The sequence below is a fragment of the Larimichthys crocea genome, chromosome XVI (genome assembly GCF_000972845.2).
Source record: "Larimichthys crocea isolate SSNF chromosome XVI, L_crocea_2.0, whole genome shotgun sequence".
Taxonomy (NCBI): Eukaryota; Metazoa; Chordata; class Actinopteri; family Sciaenidae; genus Larimichthys; species Larimichthys crocea.
This window is the reverse complement of record NC_040026.1, coordinates 21756477-21777738: the sequence shown is the minus strand read 5'-3', so window position 1 is coordinate 21777738 and position 21262 is coordinate 21756477. Positions and strand designations below refer to the sequence as shown.

The following is a 21262-nucleotide window of genomic DNA, read 5'->3' as shown; positions in this document are numbered from 1 at the left end:
CTGTAAAGAGGCAATTTGCATATATATAAAACACAAACAACAACAAACAAGTTTTTTTGGTATTGCTTCGATACAACAATCCTAGATATCAAGGAACAAGAAAAGAATGAATCATAAATAAATGAATTTGTAGTTTGTGAATAACTGAACTACCACCTCACTGAGAACCAGAGGGAGGGGTAGGAGGCTGGTGGGGAACCCAACCAAGATATACTGATTGAATTCAGAAAGGCAGAAATGCATATACACAGAAGTCAATGAGACGGCCCTATGATATGGGTCACAGAGCCTCCCTATGGTGCAATAACCACTCTAGGTCATAAACAGCACCGGAGTTACATCTTTCACATGTTTGCACCCTGACCTGAGTAAGTGTCCATGCAGATGTACCTGCTGGTTAACACTCATTGTCCAATGTTTTTTCTCATGTGTGGATTTTCATGTGTTTCTTCAGACTTCTCTGTTCTGAAAATCTTTTCCCACAGTCATCACAGCCAAAAAGTTTCTCTCCTGTATGGACTCTCATGTGTCTCTTCAGACTTCCCTGTAATGAAAACCTTTTTCCACAGTCAAAACAGACAAATGGTTTCTCTCCTGTGTGGACTCTCATGTGTCTCTTCAGATGTGACTGGTCATTAAATCTTTTCCCACAAGCATCACAGTCAAACAGTTTCTCTCCTGTGTGGATCCTCATGTGTTTCTTCAGACTTCCCTGTATTGAAAACCTTTTCCCACAAGCATCACAGCCAAATGGTTTCTCTCCTGTGTGGATCCTCATATGGTTCTTCAGACTTCCCTGTATTGAAAACCTTTTTCCACAAACATCACAGCCAAAGAGTTTCTCTCCATTGTGGACTATCACGTGTCTCTTCAGATGTCCCTGATCTGAAAATCTTTTCCCACAGTCATCACAGCTAAATGGTTTCTCTCCTGTGTGGACTTTCATATGTAACTTTAAATGTGACTGACGCTTAAATCTTTTCCCACAGTCATCACAGCCAAATGGTTTCTCTCCTGTGTGGATCCTCATATGCATCTTTAAATTTGACTGAAGATTAAATCTTTTCCCACAGTCATCACAGCCATGTGGTTTCTCCCCTGTGTGGACTCTCATGTGTGTCTTTAGAGTTGACTGTTCTGGAAAATCTTTTTCCACAGTCAACACAGCCAAATAGTTTTTCTCCTGTATGGACTCTCATGTGTTTCTTCAGATGTTCCTGTATTGAAAACCTTTTCCCACAGTCATCACAGCCAAACGGTTTCTCTCATGTGTGGACTTTCATATGTATCTTTAAACTTGACTGACGCTTAAATCTTTTCCCACAGTCATCACAGCCAAATGGTTTCTCTCCGGTGTGCATTTTCATGTGTGTCTTTAAATTTGACTGACGATTAAATATTTTCCCACAGTCATCACAGCCATGTGGTTTCTCTCTTGCGTGGACTCTCATGTGTGTCTTCAGATTTGCCTGTACTGAAAATCTTTTCCCACAATCATCACAGCCAAATGGTTTCTCTCCTGTGTGGATCCTCATATGTATCTTTAAACTTGACTGACGATTAAATCTTTTCCCACAGTCATCACAACCATGTGGTTTCTCTCCTGTGTGGACTCTCATGTGTCTCTTTAGACGTTTCTGTTCTGTAAACCTTTTCCCACAGTCATCACAGCCAAATGGTTTCTCTCCTGTGTGGACTACCTTGTGTCTCTTCAGACTGGTCTGGTCTGTGAATATTTTCCCACAGTCATCACAGCCAAATGGTTTCTCTCCTGTGTGGACTCTCATGTGTCTCTTCAGACTTGTCTGGTCTGTGAATCTTTTCCCACAGTCATCACAGCCATGTGGTTTCTCTCCTGTGTGGATCCTCATGTGTCTCTTCAGATTTCCCTGATCTGAAAATCTTTTCCCACAGTCATCACAGCCAAATGGTTTCTCTCCTGTGTGGACTGTCATGTGTAACTTTAAATGTGATTGGTCAATAAATCTTTTCCCACAGTCATCACAGCCAAATGGTTTCTCTCTTGTGTGGACTCTCATGTGTGTCTTCAGACGTTTCTGTTCTGTGAATCTTTTCCCACAGTCATCACAGCTGAATGCTTTCTCTTCAGTGTGGACTCTCGTCTGTGAATCTAGCTCTGGATTCACTATATAACATTGCTGATTAACTAAACAACTGGAGGACGTTTTCCTTAAATGACACATCACGTGTGTCTCAAGAGACTGCTTGTAATGAAATCCATGACCACACTCAACTGATTTTTTTCCAACGTCTCCTGTTTCAGGTCCAGAATCTGCCAAAGGTTCTTGCCAACCATCATCACTGACGTCAGTCTCGGAAGAGTCTGAATCCGCTTCATCAGGATTTGGTTGGGAATGATTATCTGGGTCTGGGTTCCTGGCAGGTTCTGATCCTCCACAGTCCTCTGCATCACTTTCTGTCTTTACTTCCATAGCTGAGCTGCTCGCTCGAGGCTCTCTGTCTCTGTTGTCTTCAGTTTGGCTTTGATGAAGCAGTGACAGCTGAGGTTTCTCTTCATCATCTTCACTCTTCACAGAGGCCGCACTGAACGGGAACCTGTTGATGTCAGCCTCCTCCAGCCCGTTGAGCTGCTCTCCCTGATGACTGATCCAGAGTTCCTCCTGTTCGTTCTTTATGTGTAGGGGCTCTGGGTTCTCCTGGTCCAGGCTGGAGCTCCAGTCAGGGGGAACCTCTTCTTTAACTCTCAGCACCTGCTGGACATCTGCAGGAATCACTGAAACACAATAAAAAAAAGAAATTATTGTATTTAAGAAGGATAGAAGTAAAATCATTTCCTAATTCTGCTGGTGATGCCAGGGCTACTTGTGTTAACTGTAGGACATGCCTATGGACGAGAAGAAGAAACACAGTATCCAGGAACCAGTTTCATGGTCCCTGTACTGCTTTGAAGAACACCTGTATGAGGTCGAGTCAGACTACGGTCATGCTGCTTACAGACATCTACTGTAAAAAAGACTCGTCATTCCCAGCTACTGTGTTTGGAGGTTCAGGGCGAGTTCCCTGATCCCCAATCCTGCAAAGCACAAGGTGGTTTCTATGGTTTACCTGTGTTCCCTTCTTACAGGGGTACATGGTAACAACACCATGGTAACAACTGCTGCACACCTGACCTGCTCCCGAGATGAAGGTACAAGATGAACATGCATGAAAGCACGACCTACTGATCAATCAGCACAGAGCTCCATGTTCTGTTCTCTGAGATATGGATTACTGATGGAGGAACTGACTTTCTGACACCAAACATCTGCAGGAAATGTTTCAGAATAACAGACACACTAGATGGCTTTTAATTTGAAACACATACATGAAGTACAACAATCCGCAGTGTTATGGGACTTTATATCCTTAGGTAAGACAAGGTCCCGTGTGGGCCTTGAGGTCCTCAGCAGTATTAGTTCTTTAGCTTTGGTTGGGAACAGTAGGTGCCAGTCTATCTCAACACTGTGGTGGCCAGGGTCACAGAGACCTGTTGCTGCCTTCATAGACTAGAATATGCTGCCAATAACACCTAAAGACATTCTCTTTGACTAATTCTGGGCGTGTAGTATTTGTGGTGTTATCTTGGGTTTTAAAGTCGATCCACCAGGATGAGTTGGGCAGAATGTGAGACCGACTCAGGCACTTCTGATGAACTTTGAGAGGGTCTCTAATTCTCCTTGGCCAAGCGTCAATAAATAATACAGCATAAGACATCAGAGGCTCCTGAACACTTTCTTCCCTCCTGACCTCACCATTGACCTTTGACTTCAGCAATTTCTCCACAACACAGATGTAGAAACGTAGGAAAAATCGTCTCACTCACATTCGCCTGCTAAAGCTGTCAGATATATAGTTTTGGCGGGAGACGCAAAGAAGTTGAAGAAGATGTTAAAAAGGCGGGAAATTTTCTGGAGGAAAGCAGAAGTAACGCTTCTTTGAATTGTTGTAAAGGGCACATTTCTTCATTTATCGACACAAAACAAATATGCAGATGTTCAGGAAGGGCTCAGCCTGCTCCAACTTAAGCCAGTTCAGTGACTGGAAATACAGTTTGGCCAGAAATCCTTCCTGTTCGAGGGGTGGTCTCAGCATTTTCTCTCTGTCTCTGTCAGCATTCCCAACTGACATTCTAAGAGGAGCAGTTGCTGCTGTGCTGATTAGAGTTGGTCTTGCCTGAAGGAGGAGAGGGGGGAGGGGCTATTTCCAAAAGGCAGGCAGAACGGAAGACAAAGGCCAGCAGGCAGAAACCCAGTGGCGGCCATTTTAGCAGTTACTGGCACTTAATTTGAACTTGTCTGTGTAAAATGGCCGACAGAGACAGCAGAGTTCAAGTTCAAGGTGGCTGCGTGCTTAAACATGTCCCAGTCTGTAGTGTTAAAGCAGTCCTGGAATGCTGAGGAGGCACCCTCTGGCCACACCCGTACCTGCCTCTGAACCGGTCTGGTGACTTTGACCTTAGGCCTGTATGCTGGCATTAGCATAACAGTGATGTGGCCCGAAGTGCCGAGATGGGGGAGGGGTGAGGCCTTGTATGCTCCTCTCAGTGTTGTGTAGACCTGGTCCAGTGTATTGCTTCCCCGTGTAGCAAAATCAATGTGTTGGTACACATGAGGAAACACTGTTTTGAGATTTGCATGGTTGAAATCTCCAGCCACGATGAGAAGTCCCTCTGGATGGGCAGTCTGCTGGTCACTGATGGAGCTGTACAGTTCACTCAGTGCCTTGTCTCTATCGTTGTTGTTACAGCTGGGAGGGATGTAGACTGCAACAAGCAGGATGGCAGAAAACTCCCTCGGTAGATAGAAAGGCCGGCACTTGATGATCATAAACTCCACAAGAGATGAACAGTGTCTGCAAACCACCACAGTGTCCTGACACCAAGCGTCCCTGATGTACACACAGACCTATGAAGCTGCAGCTACATAGACATACCTCTTTAGTCTGGCTTTTACCTGCTCAGGTGCCTGGACATTCACTGCTGAGTTTGTATGTCCTGATCACTCCCTGTTACTTTTATCTCTGGTGCTTATTCACTGCACAGGTCTGATCTACTTTCACTGCAACTGTTCTTAAATTCTGCTTTGTACCTATAGATCTTAATGTTTCTTCTTATTTGTTTCATTGTTGTAGTTTGATGCTTTTTCCTCTTCTTCTAATTTCTAGTTTTTCATGCAGCTGCTCTGTTGTTGTCTGTTTCTGTTGTTCCTCTGCTCTGTGAAGCACTTTGGGCTGCAGCTCTGTATGAAAGCTGCTATAGAAAGAAAGAAAGTTGAAGTTGAATGGAAACACTCACCAGGTCCAGAACTGACGGTCTGCACCGGTTCTGTCGTGGCTGGTGGAGGTAAGGAGGACACCAAACCGAGCCGTGCGGGTCCACCGGACCGAGGGCTCCTCCTGTCAGACATCTCCACCTGCGAGCTTCTCCTCACAAAGAGCTCGGTTCTGTTCAAGTTTCACATGGACCACTTCCCGCTGTAAACACGGCCAGTGCGCATGCGCAGAAGAGACTTCCCCGGGCGTGCCGTTCACTTCCGGTCCATCCCTCCGATAATAATTATTTATTAATTTATTAATTTAATGGTGCGGCTCGTTCAGGCTTTAGAAATGTTACCGCACCGAATAAACCATCTTATGATCATTTAACACAATACAAACTTTATTTTGAAAGTTTTTGGTGTTATAGATTTAATTAATCAGGCTTTGATATTTACAAACTACCTCTCAAAAGTAGAATAATTATTAAAAACTGATGTGTACCATTACTTACACAGGGTCACAATATAAATGAATCTGCATATTCATTCAGAGAAAATGATTTTATTACAAGAATATTTGGTATCTGGCTGCTTATACATTTTATATTTATATCGTGGTAATATTATTGGTAATATTATACCTTTCCTCTTAATGACACATCACGTGTCTCTGAAGAGACCTCTTGTATTGACACCAAACTCAGGTGCCATGGTCTCCTTCCAACCACCGTCACTGTCCTCAGGCTCAGAATCTGACAAACATCCATACCACTGTTCTTCACTGATGTCAGTGTCAGAAGAGTCTGAATCCTTTTCATCAGTGTTTGGTTGGGAATGATTATCTGGCTCTGGGTTCCTGGCCGGTTCTGATCCTCCACAGTCCTCTGCATCACTTTCTGTCTTTACTTCCATAGCTGAGCTGCGAGCTCGAGGCTCTGCGTCTCTGCTGTCTTCAGTTTGTTGAAGTTCCTCTTCATCATCTTCACTCTTCACAGAGGCCGCACTGAACAGGAACCTGTTGATGTCAGCCTCCATCTGACAGTCGGGATGCTCTCCCTCCTGACTGACGCAGAGTTCCTCCTCTTCCTCTTTTATGTGTGAGGGCTCTGGGTTCTCCGGCTCCAAGCTGTGGTTCCCTTCAGGAAGGGCGACATCACCGACCAGCACCTGCTGGACGTCTGCAGGCAACACTGAAACACACAAAGAAAAAGGTTGGCAGCCATTTTCAAGGAAACTAATAAAAACTAATAGAAAATAATGAAAAAGGGGGCTCAGCAAGGGTCTGCCCATCTCAAAGACCCCCTTCTCCACCTTCCAATTCAGAACAATCATCAAAAACAGGCACTTCTACTATCACAACCATCCTGTTATTTGATTTGTCCTGAAACACGTGCTACAGCTTTCAGTCAATATAGTGTTTAATACAGTTTTAAGACCCTTACCCACACATCTCTTGACTGTCCGCACAAATATTGGTGTGGTTGGTGCAGGTATAGCAGTCACCCAACCGAGCCCTCTGGGTTCATTGGGTTGAAAACTTGACCTTGTTGGTGCTTCACTGCTCAGTCTCCTCTTAACAATCCTAGCTTGCAGGTCTGAGATGTATTCATAGCTCTTTTCAGACCTCAGGGCGTATACGCTGTATCTTCTTCCATTTTTCTTGTACAGCCTTCTCAAACTGTAATTACAAAGTTCAACAAATTTAGTTCATTCATTGTAACGACTGAAAACATCCCCGGTTACAGTACTGACACATAGCAAACGTACATCTCTTTGCCGTCCACTGTTTTCACTGTCGGTCTGTTCCGGTGGAAGTTATAGTCCAGAGCGGCGAGCAGAACTCTGGCCTCGTACACTGCAGAGCTGAACGTGTAGCGCTTGTTGGCGTACATCAGGATATGATTCTGGAACGTCTCCAAGTCTGCAGTTGATCTGATCGAACAAAAAAATACAGACAGAGTTTTAAAATATGAACAATTAGTCATAAAACACATCTGTGTGAAATATGTAGTCACACGTTACCTGAAGCGCAGATATTTATGTATATCCTTCAGCCAGCGCTTATTGACGACAATCTCCAGCAAAGCTTTGTGGCACCTGGTGCCTTTCTGGATCCACGACTTCCCACGGGTTTCTTCCAGGTGCCCATGGTGGCAGCTCCCCTTAGACCATGTGTGGATGTTACAGATGTGGTGAATGATGCTAACCCACAGTGTCTGTGAAGACAAAACAGCGCTCTAAAATATCCTTTAAATGGAAATGTAACTTACTAAACTAGTGACCATCTTGCGATGGGATCACAACAGTTGCTTGTAGTGTAAATGATGAGCTTACAAGAAACTGCTGTGTTGTGTCAGCTGTCTTACAACACCACCAAAAATGGTTTACGATGTCTTTCAGCCAGGTGAGAAGGATGGACTGTCCTTTTTTCTTTGCTGCCTTGAGGAGAGAAGGAGAACACACGTGATAATGTAAGACACTGGGTTTAAGTCATATTCCATGAAGGCTGAGAGTATATGACACTAAACTTACAACAGCTATTTTTTTGGCCAGGCTCTTTGCACCATGCCACACGTCCAAACTGTGATGAATTCCCAGATCCTTGTATCTGCCTTCATCTCGGCCTGTGAAATGTGGATTAATTTAATATTACTACAATGTTTCAGTCATATTTTCATCACATCAAACATTATATGAATACTTACTCATAAGGGATCCTATCAGGGCATTAGCATTTGTGCAGATCTCCACCAGCTTTATCTGTAACGACAGTGTACCCACGGTCTCGATAAAACCCTCCTTCTCCATGACGACAGAGTTCCAAGACGTCTGGCGCTTCTCTACAGTGGCAACATGAATGACCTCTTTGGTTTCGTTCTCCATGGTGATGTAGCTGCAGTACTGTGCACCATGGCCCGGTGAGTCATTTCTGCCGTCCGCTGAAAAAGAAAGAAATAAGTAATAATCGTTATCTGCTCATAGACAATCACAATGCCATGCCTGTCACCTTCAATATTTTGAAGCTACGAACCTAGGACCATAACATCTTTCCCTCGGAGGCGGCTGATGGCCTCAGTCCTCCTCTCTTCCCAGAACTCCTTTATCGTGTCCACACAGTAAGAGCCTTGGATGGAGTGGAACGTGTTCTTGCTCACCATCCCCATGTTCATAAAATTGAACAAGAGGGCAACTTTTGCATAGTTGTTGCCAGACAACAGAATGTTGGTGGATAAGAGAAAGTCTCCAGCTTGCATCCCAAAATTCATCACAGGCTGCGAATTCCACCTCCACACGCTGTGTCCATTGGGACAGATCTGAAAGTCACATGAAAGTGATGATCGTACTCAGCATGGACAGCACTGGCTTTCACTAGAAATGTGTTTTTATGTGTATTTACAGTTAGAATATGTGGTGGCTGTCAAGACTTACCCATTCAACACTCGTTGCTGTGCCCTTGTAAGCGATGTTGATCTCAAAGGGGGCAACACAGTCGCACGTTTCACCGGTCTTCATGCCGCCTGAACATTTTTCCACGGGCAGAACCAGAAATGACGCCAGTTGTCTCAAACAGTCCTCGTATACTATTGAAGCTTTGGCACCGATGAGAGTCTCTTCAGAAAGGACTTGCTGTGGGCCTGGGAGAGCGGCGTCCTGAGAGGGAGGACGGGGCTCATCAGGAGGGTCTTCATACGCAGGCTGGTCATGCACAGTTTCATCGATTCCAATAACTGGAAGTCGATCGATCGATGGTGCTCGCTGTAATGCTCCACCCGTCCTGTCGGGGTGTAACATGAAGGTAAATGTGTGAAAACATTGTAAACAAACATGAAGAAGAATAAAGACTGATGACACACCGTATACAAATTGATGGAAGGTTCTCGTCATCAGAGCTGTCGTTGTCCTCTGCTCCGTCCTTTGGTTGATATAAAGGGGAACCGTCCTCTGCCCAGTCAATGCTGTGGACATGGACATGTTCACAAAACAGTAAAGACGACACTCAATAGTTTCATTTCATTGTATGAAGAACTACTTACACACTGTCTGCCATGTCCTTAACCCTGCTCGTGTCATGTAAGCTGCAGAAATAAAAACATTACAAACAGAAATTATGAACGAGACACAAGACACAGAATGCAAAGAAGTTTTGACAGTTGAGCTTGTTACCTTTGTTCGATGATAGGAGCCTCTGCAGCTTCTGCGGTGACATGCTCATCACTGAAAAGAATAACCAGAGCATGTTCTTCACATCAGTAAACCCATTAGTTTGTCATCAAACATTATTTCAATGCAATGACTCGCCTGTCCGACCCACTGAGGTCACCAATGGTAGGCACTCTCCGAGCTGCGGCTGGAAAAAGATTTCCTTTCTCGTAGCTGGAAAAAAAGAAGAAAATGAGCGCTACAGGACACAGTCATACCGCCCGCTGTAAGACATTATGTCTAAAACAGCAAAACACACAGAACCAAAGTGTTCCTCTCTTTTCATTATCGAAGTTAAACTTTAGACCCACATGCTTTCACAGACCACCTTTACTTAGTTACTTGCATATGGGATAAAGTTATGTTACTGCTTTTTGCTGTTCATTACTTAAAAGGATTTGCAACTTTGCAAAAGAGAGTGAGTGTGTTTTCTGTTTTTTGCATATCTCTTCCACTCCCTTTATCTGGCCTGTGTTTACTGAGGCTGGCAGGGAGAGATAATTAAAAAAATAGTTCAGGTCAAGAGAGACAGGTCAGGACAAGAAACATAATGTTCATTACTGAGCGGAAAACCAAAAATTTGTGAGTGAGGAGGTGACTGAGACAGCCCATTTTAAAAATGTATAAGAACAGTTAGAGCTCCTCGAGGAGCCTTTTCTCTGTAACCCCTTCTGTGTGTTGCACTGTTAAACGCTCCTTCTTGTTCAAGAATAATAAATTCAACTTAAACTTTGATGCTTTGAATCCGATCCTCCTTATTCAAGGGTTCTTCTTTAAAAAGTCCTGATCTTAGTTTGTCTGTTCTGGGCTACTGTAGAAACCTGGTGGTCATTAGCAATGTCAGTGTCGGGCTGCATGTGTGTGTTTGAGTTTTTTCATATATGACTATCTTGTCTGTTTTTCTTTATTTATTTCACCTGTATGAAATGATTGGTCCGTGCTGATCTCCAGCTATTCTCCAGCAAAGTCCTGAGACGTTTCTGAGACGCAGCGAGCTCAGATAATTGTTTTTTGGTCTGGACTTTTACATAAATAACTGAAGTATCAGCTCATGAAATGAGTTTATAACACTGTAATACAGTTTGTATGTTAGTCCTGTACTGCCTCATGCTTTGTGTGTGTGTGTGCTGTGATATTATTTACACTAATGTTTCATATTTGACTATAAAATTCACTAAACATCTGTCAGCTGTTTATCATATGTGTGTGTGTGTGTGTAGGCTGTATCCATGGCAACCCGCCTGATGATTGTGCAATACATTCCCCGGAATATTGCTCTTATTATCAAAGTTATGCACATGGTCTAACTGCTCTGCCATATCCTGTGAGTACATATAATAACTAGAACCTGGACCTGGGTCCTGCAGAGACCCTCCTCTGAGCTCCATGTGTGATGAGATCATCAGTGCATGAACCTGTGCAGCAGGAAACAGGCCACCTCCGAGTCATTCTGGAAACACTTCTCCCTCATCAGAGACTTCCACCTGGAGAAAGCCACCCCGATGTTGACCCTGGTCTTCTGTCGCCGTCGGTCCCGGTTCCGTTTCACCTCCTGAAGTTTGCGCCTCTTCAGTGACGGTGGGTCAGGTTCGGCCGCTTGTTCCTGGGCTGAGCAGTACGTGTGGTCGTCCATCTGTGGACATGAAGCTGTCAGACCTGTCCCGACACCGAGCCCGAGTCCACGGCCAACACTTCCTCTTCCTCCGGCTCTGCAGCGGCTTCTTCTGGTGGATGGCGCATTACCTCCACCAACCGGCCGGAGAGCGTCAACCTGCAACACACAGAGCCTTTCCAACAAAACAGAGTATCATAGAAGAGTTGACTTATTTCCAATAATCCATTAAAAAGGTTCAACTTTCATAGATTATAGATTCAGGGCCCACAATTCAAACAATTTCAAGGATTTATTTGTTTATTTTTTTACATAATTTGGGTTTACAGCTCAAAAAATCCATGAAAACAGGAATTCAAAAAATTAAAATACTGTGAAGAAATCACCATTTAAAAAAGAAAGATATTAGGATCACATCAAATCAGTCAGAATATGGTACTTTCTAAACGATATGTCCATGTTCAGTACTTGGTTGCCTTAATCATTGCCTCGATGCACCGTGGCATTGCGTGGGAGTTATGGAAACCCAGATTTCCTTGACGCTTGCTGTCAGCTCTTTGTTTTTGGGTTTGGTGGCCCTCATTGTCCTCTTGATAATACCCCATAGATTCTCAATGGGGTTTAGGTCTGGCGAGTTGGCTGGCCAGTCAAGAACTGCAATGGCATGGGGATTAAACCAGGTTTTGGTGCTTCTGGCGGTATGGGCAGAGGCCGGGTCCTACGTTGGCTCAGGCTCAGAAGTGGCTTGACCCGAGGAACCCGACAGTTGTAGTCCATCTCCTGGATGCGTCTGAATGTGGTGGTTTTTTAAAGCCTCATTCCACTCTTTCTGGATCTCTTCCAGATTCTTGAATCTTCTCTGTCTGATAATCTGCTGAAGTCCACGGTCATCTCTTATGCTGCTGCATCTTTTCCTGACACATTTTGCCCTTCCACTAGACTTTCCATTGATATTCTTGGACAGCCTCCTTAGCTATGAACTTCTGTAGCTTACCCATCCTATGGAGGGGATCAGTGATGGTCTTCTGGCCAGTTGTCAAGTCTGTCAGGTGCTTTGAGTTTAGTAGATGATTAGTGTGTGACACAGTTAAAAACATTAATGCCCTGCAAAATCTGGGCTGATTTCTTCACAGTATTCTAATTTTTTGAATTCCTGGTTTGTGGGTTTTATGAGCTGGAAGCCCAAATTATGTAAAAATAAACAAATAAATCCTTGAAATTGTTTGAATTGTGGGCCTTGAATCTATGATCTATGAATGTTTAACCTTTTTAATAGAATTATGGAAATAAGTAAACTTTTCTATGATATTCTAATTTTTTGGAAAGGGTCTGTACTCCATCTGTCTAACATATGAAGGTTTCTGCAACATAAACATCAGCTCCATTCTCCCAGCATCATGTTTTCAAGTTTCTTCTTGATCATACCTACATGTATGATCCTGTTTTAAGAATTAACAATTATTAATAATTTAAAGATTCATCAGTAGGAGCCAAAGTAGGACAGTGTTAAGAGACAGACGGACTAACACTAAAGATCTATAATGAAACCAGCTTTAAATCGTTCATATGTATTATTTAGTTTATTACTACCCTTATCTTTCACAAAGCTGGATCATATCGTGACATATATTGAGCTGCATCATGAAACCTGATCGCCTTATGATGCATGCTACTATGTAATCTCAACGTCCTCCTGCAGGACATTTTGGCTGACCACACCACACCATGAGCATCTGGCTCCATGTGTCTCCTTCCCGTCCTCACAGAGTTCTGAGACACGGAGAAGGAACCAAAGAGATTTATCTGTGTTACTACAGAGTGTGACCGATGAGAGAGGCCCTGCAGACCGGATCCACCCTCCCACAGAATGTTCATTACACTGGTCTGATAAAAACACTAAGATTAATATTGGACATTGTGGCCAAGAAAAGTGTCAACAGCTTCCTGTTTGTTTTGGACTTGATTTGAAGACTTCATGATCCCTTTAAAGGACGTCTGGGTCTGGGTCTGGGTCTGGGTCTGGCAGAGATGTTGACCCATCATGAGCCAGTCCGCTAAACAATAACATAATCCACAAGACTCCTCGTTTTAGAGGTCTCACACACTAATGCATATAGTTACGAACCAAACAAACAATAAGGAATGACAAGAATAAAAAGCATCTTTTATTTAAATGCGTCATGTTGGCGACTCCACGCTCATTAAAACGGAAGAGGTCTGTTATGGAGTCTTTACAAATAAAAGACAAAGTCCAGCTGCCGTCGACTCTGTAGAAGTTCTTCTATTTTAGATGAACCTGTATGTGTTTCTTCAGCTGTTGCCCTTTTTTAAATCTCTTCCCGCAGAAGTTGCAGCCGTACGGCTGAGCTTCCGTGTGGACTGTCAAGTGCGACCAGAGTTTTTGCTTCAGTGAAAAACCTTTCCCACAGAAATCACATTTGAAAGGTTTGTCTTCACTGTGGACCTTCATGTGTGACTTAACATGCGTCCTTTGCATGAACCTTTTCCCGCAGACGTCGCAGCTGAACGGTTTCTCTCCCGTGTGCAGTCTCATGTGGTTCGTCACATTTGCCCGTTCTGTGAATGTTTTCCCACAAACTTTACAGCTGAATGGTTTTTCTCCCGTGTGGACTCTCATGTGTTTCTTCAGACTTCCCTGTCGTAATACTTTCCCACAGACGTCGCACTCGATGTCTTTCTCCACTTTGTGGGCTCTGACCTGTGAATCTACGTTTGGCTCCATCAAACTGGGAGACTTTTTTTCTAAATGACACTTCACGTGTTTCTGGAGAGACTCCTCGTCGTGAAAACTGTCGCCACAATCGAAGCAGCTGAAGGTTCTTTTTCCAGTGTCACATCCCGCGTCACTAACAGGTGGTTCTTCATGTTTCAGTGCATTTACACCTGGCTCAGGTGAGCTGGTCCCATCCCAATTGTCACTGTCATCGGTTTCAGATCCAGAATCTGAATCAGCGTTTTTCCAATCTTCACTGACATCGGTCTCATCATCATCAATATCTGGTTGTGAATATGCGTCTGGATCTGGCTTCACGGCAGGTTCTGATCCTCCAAAGTTCTCTTGAGGTTCTGTTTTTATTTGCATTGTTGAGCTGCCAGCCTGAGGCTGTGAAATCTGACGTTTCTTTTCACTCTTCTCAGAGACGGCAGCGGGATACCTGTTGCCTTCAGCCTTCTCCAGCCCGTTAAGCTGTTTCCCCTCCTGACTGATCCAAAGTTCATTCGGTTCCTCTTTTATGTGTAGGACCTCTGAGTGCTCCCAGTCCAGGCTTGGGCTTTGTTCAGAAGAGAACACTTCACCAACCAACACCTGCTGGATATCTGCAGTCAACACTGAAACACACAAAGAGAAATGTTGACACCCATTTTCCGGGAAGTAATTAATCTAATGATCAGGTCCAAAGCTGGTTGACCTTCATCATCATCGTCACGGAAATAAACACTTGGCTAATTAAGGATCAACACCGATAGTGAGTGTCTGTAGGAAACGGGAAACACTGGTCTGTCTCAACGTCCCAACGTTTTGTTGTGGTCGTTTGTCACTTGAACTTGACCACGAGTCCAATTTGGCATTTCCTGGAGCAACTGACGATGATTCTCTTTTCAGTTATTCGATTGCTGAGCAGACGAAATGTGGGCAGTGACTCAGAGGTCACACACGTCTCTTTTCTTTTTAGTTACGCATTTATTTAATAGTCTAGGTTGATGAATGGTGTTGGATTAACACGTTACAATAACAGAAACTTACCCAAATCTCTCCGGAGTTGTGTCTGTGCGTGCATGCGGGGCATCAAACCGAGCCCTTTGGCCTCAGTCTTCACCGCTCCGCTGATTCTCTTCTTTACAATCCGAGCTTGCAGCTCAGAGATGTAGCCGTAGGATTTTTCAGACTTCAGGGAGTACATGCTGTATGTTCTGCCATACTTCCTGTACAACCTTCGGAAACTGTAATTACAAAAAAAGACACAAGTCTTGGTACCAAATAGCTGTAAGAGCATCGACTCCACAGGGCTGTGTTAACTGTATATGGGAATGTTTCATACGTAAAACATACATCTGTCTGCCTTCCCCTGTTTTCATTGGCGGTCGGTTCCGGTGGAAATTATAGTCCAGAGCAGCAAGCAGAACTCTGGCTTCATAAAGTGGAGGACTGAGAGCGTAGTGCTTGTTGGCGTACATCAGGATATGATTCTGGAAGGTCTCCAAGTCTGCAGTTGATCTGGTTGACAAAAAAGTTTACTTATAATTTTAACAATGAGCACAAATAGTAATATAAAAATAATATATATCTGTTACCTGAAGCGCAGGTATTTATGTATATCCTTCAGCCAACACTTATCGAGAAGAATCTCCAGCAAAGCTTTGTGGCACTTGGATTCCTTCTGGATCCACAGCTTCCCACGGGTTTCCTCCAGGTGCCCATGTTGGCAGCTTCCTCTACTCCACGTGTGGACGTCACAGACGTGGTGAATGATGCCGACCCACAGAGGCTGCGAGACCAAATCAGCACTGTAAAAACATCCTTCATATTGAAATGACTGAACTTATGAAGAGATAAAAAATGTATTTAAATTCTGAGCTTACATGAAACTGCTCGGTCGTGTTCGCCGTCTTACAGCACCACCAGAAATGGTTCACGATGTCTTTCATCCACACCAGGAGAATGGACTGACCTTCGCTCTTCGCTGCCTGGAGGAGAGGAAGAAAAACCATACATGATGATGATGATGATGATGATGATGATGATGTACAACCCTGATTCCAGAATGTGTTGTTATGTAAAAACAGAAAGAAATCCTTTGATTATATTCAGTTTAATACAGCACACAGCATCATGAATCATCCGGAGAGGAGCTGATCAATGAAGTCAGCCATCAATCATTTATGATGAATGCATTGGCAATAACTCTTATTAAACTTACAACAGCTATTTTTTTGGCCAGGCTCTTTGCACCATGCCACACGTCCAAACTGTGATGAATTCCCAGGGCCTTGTATCTGCCTCCACCCGGGTCTGTGAAATGTGGATTAATTTAAATTTTACTACGATGTTTCAGTCATATTCTCAACACATCAAACATTATATCAGATGAATACTCACTCATAAGAGCTGCGATCTGGTCATGAGCGTCTGTGCAGATCTCCACCAGCTTTATCTCTGATGTCAGCTTGTCCACGGTCTCGATAAAACCCTCCTTCTCCATGACGACAGAGTTCCAAGACGTCTGGCGCTTCTCTACAGTGGCAACATGAATGACCTCTTTGGTTTCGTTCTCCATGGTGATGTAGCTGCAGTACTGTGCACCATGGCCCGGTGAGTCATTTCTGCCGTCCGCTGAAAAAGAAAGAAATAAGTAATAATCGTTATCTGCTCATAGACAATCACAATGCCATGCCTGTCACCTTCAATACTTTGAAGCCACGAACCTAGGACCATAACATCTTTCCCTCGGAGGCGGCTGATGGCCTCAGTCCTCCTCTCTTCCCAGAACTCCTTTATCGTGTCCACACAGTAAGAGCCTTGGATGGAGTGGAACGTGTTCTTGCTCACCATCCCCATGTTCATAAAATTGAACAAGAGGGCAACTTTTGCATAGTTGTTGCCAGACAACAGAATGTTGGTGGATAAGAGAAAGTCTCCAGCTTGCATCCCAAAATTCATCACAGGCTGCGAATTCCACCTCCACACGCTGTGTCCATTGGGACAGATCTGAAAGTCACATGAAAGTGATGATCGTACTCAGCATGGACAGCACTGGCTTTCACTAGAAATGTGTTTTTATGTGTATTTACAGTTAGAACATGTGGTGGCTGTCAAGACTTACCCATTCAACACTCGTTGCTGTGCCCTTGTAAGCGATGTTGATCTCAAAGGGGGCAACACAGTCGCACGTTTCACCGGTCTTCACGCCGCCTGAACATTTTTCCACAGGCAGAACCAGAAATGACGCCAGTTGTCTCAAACAGTCCTCGTATACTATTGAAGCTTTGGCACCGATGAGAGTCTCTTCAGAAAGGACTTGCTGTGGGCCTGGGAGAGCGGCGTCCTGAGAGGGAGGACGGGGCTCATCAGGAGGGTCTTCATACGCAGGCTGGTCATGCACAGTTTCATCGATTCCAATCACTGGAAGTCGATCGATCGATGGTGCTCGCTGTAATGCTCCACCCGTCCTGCCGGGGTGTAACATGAAGGTAAATGTGTGAAAACATTGTAAACAAACATGAAGAAGAATAAGGACTGATGACACACCGTATACAAATTGATGGAAGGTTCTCGTCGTCAGAGTCGTCGTCCTCGGCTCCGTCTTTCTGATGACAGTGAGGGGAGCCGTCACACGCCAGATCAAGTCTGTGAAGAAGGACACGGTCACACAACAAGGACTCCTAACAGGAAACAGGAAACAGTCAGAGACGTCGTACTCACACACTGTTCACTGGGTCGTTGAAAACATTTTCGTCCACGTCCTCTTCAGCCAGACATCCATCGTCTAAACTGTAGAAATAAAAACATTAGAACACAGAAACACAGGCGGCACAGAGAAGCTCTGGCAGCTGACGTGGTACCTCTGTTCAAAGTCGATGATCTCTGTGACCTCGGCAATGAAATCACTGTAAAGAACAAGCAGAGCATCAGTGAAGTCCTCCATCAGCATCGCTCTGTCTTCAGTGAGACTGACTCACCTGTCTGTCCGAGCTGAGGCAGCGCTGTGACACGGAGCTGCAGAGTGTCTTCGCTCATAGCTGGAAGAACAAGAGAAGAAGAGACTCAGTCAGAGAGACGTGTAGCTCAGCCTGCTGCGCCCTCAGGTGGAGACAAATCAATCAATCAATCAATCAATCAATCAATCAATCAATCAATCAAATCTGAAAACATGAAGCTGTCACTGATCAACAACCTGTGTTTACTCTGTTAGTAAAGTCCTGTGCTGCTTATGTCCATGGATGGAGGCTGAGGTCAGACAGCAGCATCCATCACCTGACAGACTACACCTGTCAGACTACACCTGTCACCTGACAGACTACACCTGTCACCTGACAGACTACACCAGACAGACTACACCGGACAGACTACACCTGTCAGACTACACCTGTCACCCCTAAAACACACTGCGTACTCCGCCGTCCACCAACTCACACATGATCCGTTTGTGAAGTGCTCAGGTAGCGATGGGAGCGCGACACTGAAGCTTCGATACGTGCTTCAAACCCTGGACTACAATTCCATAGAAGCTTCGAAGCTTTGGTGCGAAAAAAAAAAAAAAACACACGTGTTATGTGACGTCCGAAGCAGAAACTGCTTCGTTTACCAGAATGAATCACCTGACTGGTTCATGGTCCAATCAGGTGAATGAATGGCACTGCCTCATCTCGATTCTGACAGGTGACAGGCTGAGACAGTTTTGTGCTTTCAACACTTTATAACAATTTTTATGCACACCTGCCTCATCAGTTCATTGTGAACGAGCATAAAAAGAAACCGACTCATCCAAAAAGTGTTGAATAAATAATCTCAGAGCCAGAGTTACACAAGCACACCTGTGTCACAGGTTACCACCTGAACCTGTGTTACAGTTTCCTCAGTAACACAATACACACATCGATCGTCTCATTGATCTTTAATTGATCTTTAATTGTAAACAGGACAATCAGTGCGCGTGTGTCATTTAAAAACGCACGAGATCTCGTGAATTCACCTGTCCTCTGCCTCACCTGTCCTCTGTCTCACCTGTCCTCTGTCTCACATGTCCTCTGCCTCACCTGTCCTCTGCCTCCCCTGTCCTCTGTCTCCCCTGTCCTCTGTCTCACATGTCCTCTCTCTCGCCTGTCCTCTGTCTCCCCTGTCCTCTGTCTCCCCTGTCCTCTGTCTCCCCTGTCCTCTGTCTCACCTGTACAGCAGGAAGCAGGCCACCTCCGCGTGGCTCTGGAAGCCCTTGTCCCTCATCAGCTGCCTCCACCTGCCGTACGCCACCCCGATGTTCACCTTTGTCTCGTGCCTGCTCCACCTGCGCCTCGCCGCTTCCTGCGGCTGCGCCATCGGCGGCAGAGTTTCCCGCGCTGCTGTGTGTTGTTCTCCTGCACAGTACAGGTGATCCTCCATGTGACGTCACCTGTCTTCAGAGTCAGAAACTCAGAACCTGGCGGAGCGGCGACACATGGAGCTGCTTCCGCTTCCTGTGCAGGTGTAATGACGGCGGGCGAACAGCGCCGCCACCGGACCGGAGGACGGGTCGGGAAATTACATTCAGTGATTCTGATGAATGGAAGTAAAGAGTAATCTAATCTAAAGTAATCTAATCTAAAGTAATCCAATCTAAAGTAATCTACTCTAAAGTAATCTATTGTATCCAGGTGGGTTTGTTGTTAATCCCAGTGCTCCTCACCTTTACCTGAGCGTCATGATGTCATTATGAAATGATGGGCAGCTTGGGTTCACAGGTACAGACGAAGACTACAAGCTTAATGCATTTAAATATAAAATATAATCTATAATAAAGACAGCTCCAACCATCTGAGTGTTCTTCAGGTTACTGTGCCCTGCTCATGCTCACCTGCTCTGCTACCTCACCTGCTTCACCTTTATAGAAATGTCTCTCTGCTTCTTCCAATGTTGTTTCCATTGATTGATTATTTCTTTCCATATTAAACTTTTCGGTTTCTGTTTTTAACAGTATTTCATATTTCCTGCTGTGTTTTCACTGTTTGTTGTAGGATGTGTGATTGGACAATGGCCGTTTTGGGGCGGGGCTATGCGAAAGGTCAATTAGAAGACAGTTAAACAAATTAATAAGTTATTATAAATTATTATTTAATACCAATAACCTCTTTGTAAGAGATCACAGAGCCTCTCTGCAGGTTCTGCCTGTGTTTCTCATCAGAACTACTTCTCTTCTGTTGCACATTACTCATTTATTTCATATCTGTTGATTACTACATGTGCTGTATTAAAGCATCTACCTCTCTGCCTGAATGTCTGCAATCAGAGCATGCTGTATAGAGTCTAATTACAACTTAGTATCTGACATATTCTGGATATTTAGCTTTAGACTTAACCTGGTGCACTCCAGTTCAGTTCAGTTCAGTTCAGAGCTTTATTGTCCCTCCAGGGGAAATTTGATTTGCAGTGACAATGCAATTTACACAACAAACAATAAATAGACAAACAGTGACATAGAACAATGTCCCAGAGTAAAGCAACCAAAACCTGATTTAAACAATCCTAAATGAAGTTAGAATATAAGTGACAGAAGGCAAAAAGTCTATAAAAGATAAAAAGATAAACAAGTGCCACAAGAACAGTGCAATTTAAGAGTTGTGCAAATTAATTGCATTGATTGCACGTGGAACAAAGGAGAATTTATACCTATTTGTTCGTGCCCTAGGTAGCATGTATCTCCGTCCAGACGGCAGAGAAATAAATTCCTGCAACAATGGGTGGTCAGGGCGAGACAGGATGGACCGAGCCTTCTGTAGGACTCGTCTGTCAAAGATCTGCTGCATGCCAATTATCTTGTTGGCATCTCTCACAATTTTTGAACCGACAGGTTTCCATAAAATGAGATCAAGCAGTGTCCATCTGGACACTAATCATACCCCGGTGTAACACACCATGCTGCACATGGTGCACTGACCCGTTCTCACCAATAAGGGTCAGCACTTACCAACTCTTCACGTTACCACCCTCAGCTTTCACACAGTTGGATCATATATTGACTTTTTGTACCTTGAACAGACGCACACATGAAAAGCTGACATGTTTGGTTATAATATTGAGTTGAAAGGCTCTGATAACAGAGGACGAGCTCAGCGTGATGCAAACGTAATCCTAATATAAACACACTGCAGCTGTGCTGGGGCTGTTAACAGTAGGACATGATGTCATGGAGGGATGGAAACCCGGGTGCTGTTTGGTTAGAGCCCAAATGTTTTTACTCAATCAATCAAAACATCTGACGTGAGCTCATGAGGGACTGAGCACCCACACCTTCAGCACCACTCACTGCAAACTGAGGTCTAAACCCATCATCTGTTCCCACATACATCTGTTCATGCTCCAGTCTGAAGGCCTCGTCTTGCAGCATGGTTACATTCTACCAACGACACAATGTAATCTTAGTGTGCTGCTGCGAGAAGGAACCAAAGAGGTCACATGATTTAT

At 44.4% G+C, this 21262-nt stretch overlaps 4 protein-coding genes across 5 annotated transcripts; all 4 read right to left on the bottom strand.

The window, feature by feature from the left end:
• Window positions 1–398: 398 nt before the first annotated feature.
• LOC109142846 (gastrula zinc finger protein XlCGF57.1) lies at window positions 399–1196 on the bottom strand. The gene has a single exon (XM_019277729.2). It carries the CDS (start codon window positions 1112–1114, stop codon window positions 425–427), a length of 690 nt encoding a protein of 229 aa, XP_019133274.2. The 5' UTR covers window positions 1115–1196; the 3' UTR covers window positions 399–424.
• On the bottom strand, window positions 1146–5550 carry LOC109137654 (zinc finger protein OZF). Its single transcript, XM_027289058.1, has 2 exons — window positions 5315–5550; window positions 1146–2755 (listed from the first exon to the last, which is right to left on the bottom strand). The coding sequence occupies exons 1-2, from the start codon at window positions 5424–5426 to the stop codon at window positions 1266–1268; spliced, it is 1602 nt and encodes a 533-aa protein (XP_027144859.1). The 5' UTR covers window positions 5427–5550; the 3' UTR covers window positions 1146–1265.
• Window positions 5551–5700: 150 nt separating this feature from the next.
• Window positions 5701–11247, bottom strand: LOC109142849 (uncharacterized). Of its 2 annotated transcripts, none has more exons than XM_027289046.1 (14): window positions 10892–11247; window positions 9576–9650; window positions 9441–9491; window positions 9311–9352; window positions 9131–9232; window positions 8706–9051; window positions 8308–8590; window positions 7982–8215; window positions 7809–7900; window positions 7611–7715; window positions 7299–7492; window positions 7044–7208; window positions 6719–6954; window positions 5701–6466 (listed from the first exon to the last, which is right to left on the bottom strand). In XM_027289046.1, the coding sequence occupies exons 1-14, from the start codon at window positions 11107–11109 to the stop codon at window positions 5937–5939; spliced, it is 2673 nt and encodes an 890-aa protein (XP_027144847.1). In that variant the 5' UTR covers window positions 11110–11247; the 3' UTR covers window positions 5701–5936. The 2 variants fall into 2 exon arrangements, with proteins under 2 accessions (XP_027144847.1, XP_027144848.1); XM_027289047.1 differs by having other exon boundaries at window positions 10831–11046.
• A 1984-nt stretch (window positions 11248–13231) lies between these two features.
• Window positions 13232–19309, bottom strand: LOC104936230 (uncharacterized). Its single transcript, XM_019277753.2, has 14 exons — window positions 18993–19309; window positions 17788–17847; window positions 17671–17715; window positions 17531–17599; window positions 17357–17455; window positions 16932–17277; window positions 16534–16816; window positions 16208–16441; window positions 16029–16120; window positions 15691–15795; window positions 15403–15596; window positions 15161–15325; window positions 14855–15051; window positions 13232–14439 (listed from the first exon to the last, which is right to left on the bottom strand). Exons 1-14 carry the CDS (start codon window positions 19202–19204, stop codon window positions 13370–13372), a joined length of 3171 nt encoding a protein of 1056 aa, XP_019133298.1. The 5' UTR covers window positions 19205–19309; the 3' UTR covers window positions 13232–13369.
• Between the last annotated feature and the right edge of the window lie 1953 nt (window positions 19310–21262).

Excerpts from the sequence above, each read along its gene's own strand:
- LOC109142846 (XM_019277729.2), bottom strand. The coding sequence starts at position 1,114 with ATGAGAGTCCACACAGGGGAGAAACCACATGGCTGTGATGACTGTGGG.
- LOC109137654 (XM_027289058.1), bottom strand. The coding sequence starts at position 5,426 with ATGTCTGACAGGAGGAGCCCTCGGTCCGGTGGACCCGCACGGCTCGGT. Across the intron at positions 2,756-5,314 it reads GACCGTCAGTTCTGGACCTG|TGATTCCTGCAGATGTCCAG; the intron begins GTGAGTGTTTCC and ends ATTGTGTTTCAG.
- LOC109142849 (XM_027289046.1), bottom strand. The coding sequence starts at position 11,109 with ATGGACGACCACACGTACTGCTCAGCCCAGGAACAAGCGGCCGAACCT. Across the intron at positions 9,233-9,310 it reads AAGGACATGGCAGACAGTGT|CATTGACTGGGCAGAGGACG; the intron begins GTAAGTAGTTCT and ends CCATGTCCACAG. Across the intron at positions 7,716-7,808 it reads TGGCCAAAAAAATAGCTGTT|GCAGCAAAGAAAAAAGGACA; the intron begins GTAAGTTTAGTG and ends TCTCTCCTCAAG.
- LOC104936230 (XM_019277753.2), bottom strand. The coding sequence starts at position 19,204 with ATGGAGGATCACCTGTACTGTGCAGGAGAACAACACACAGCAGCGCGG. Across the intron at positions 17,278-17,356 it reads CTTCCATCAATTTGTATACG|GACGGGTGGAGCATTACAGC; the intron begins GTGTGTCATCAG and ends ACACCCCGGCAG. Across the intron at positions 16,442-16,533 it reads GAAAGATGTTATGGTCCTAG|CGGACGGCAGAAATGACTCA; the intron begins GTTCGTGGCTTC and ends TTTCTTTTTCAG.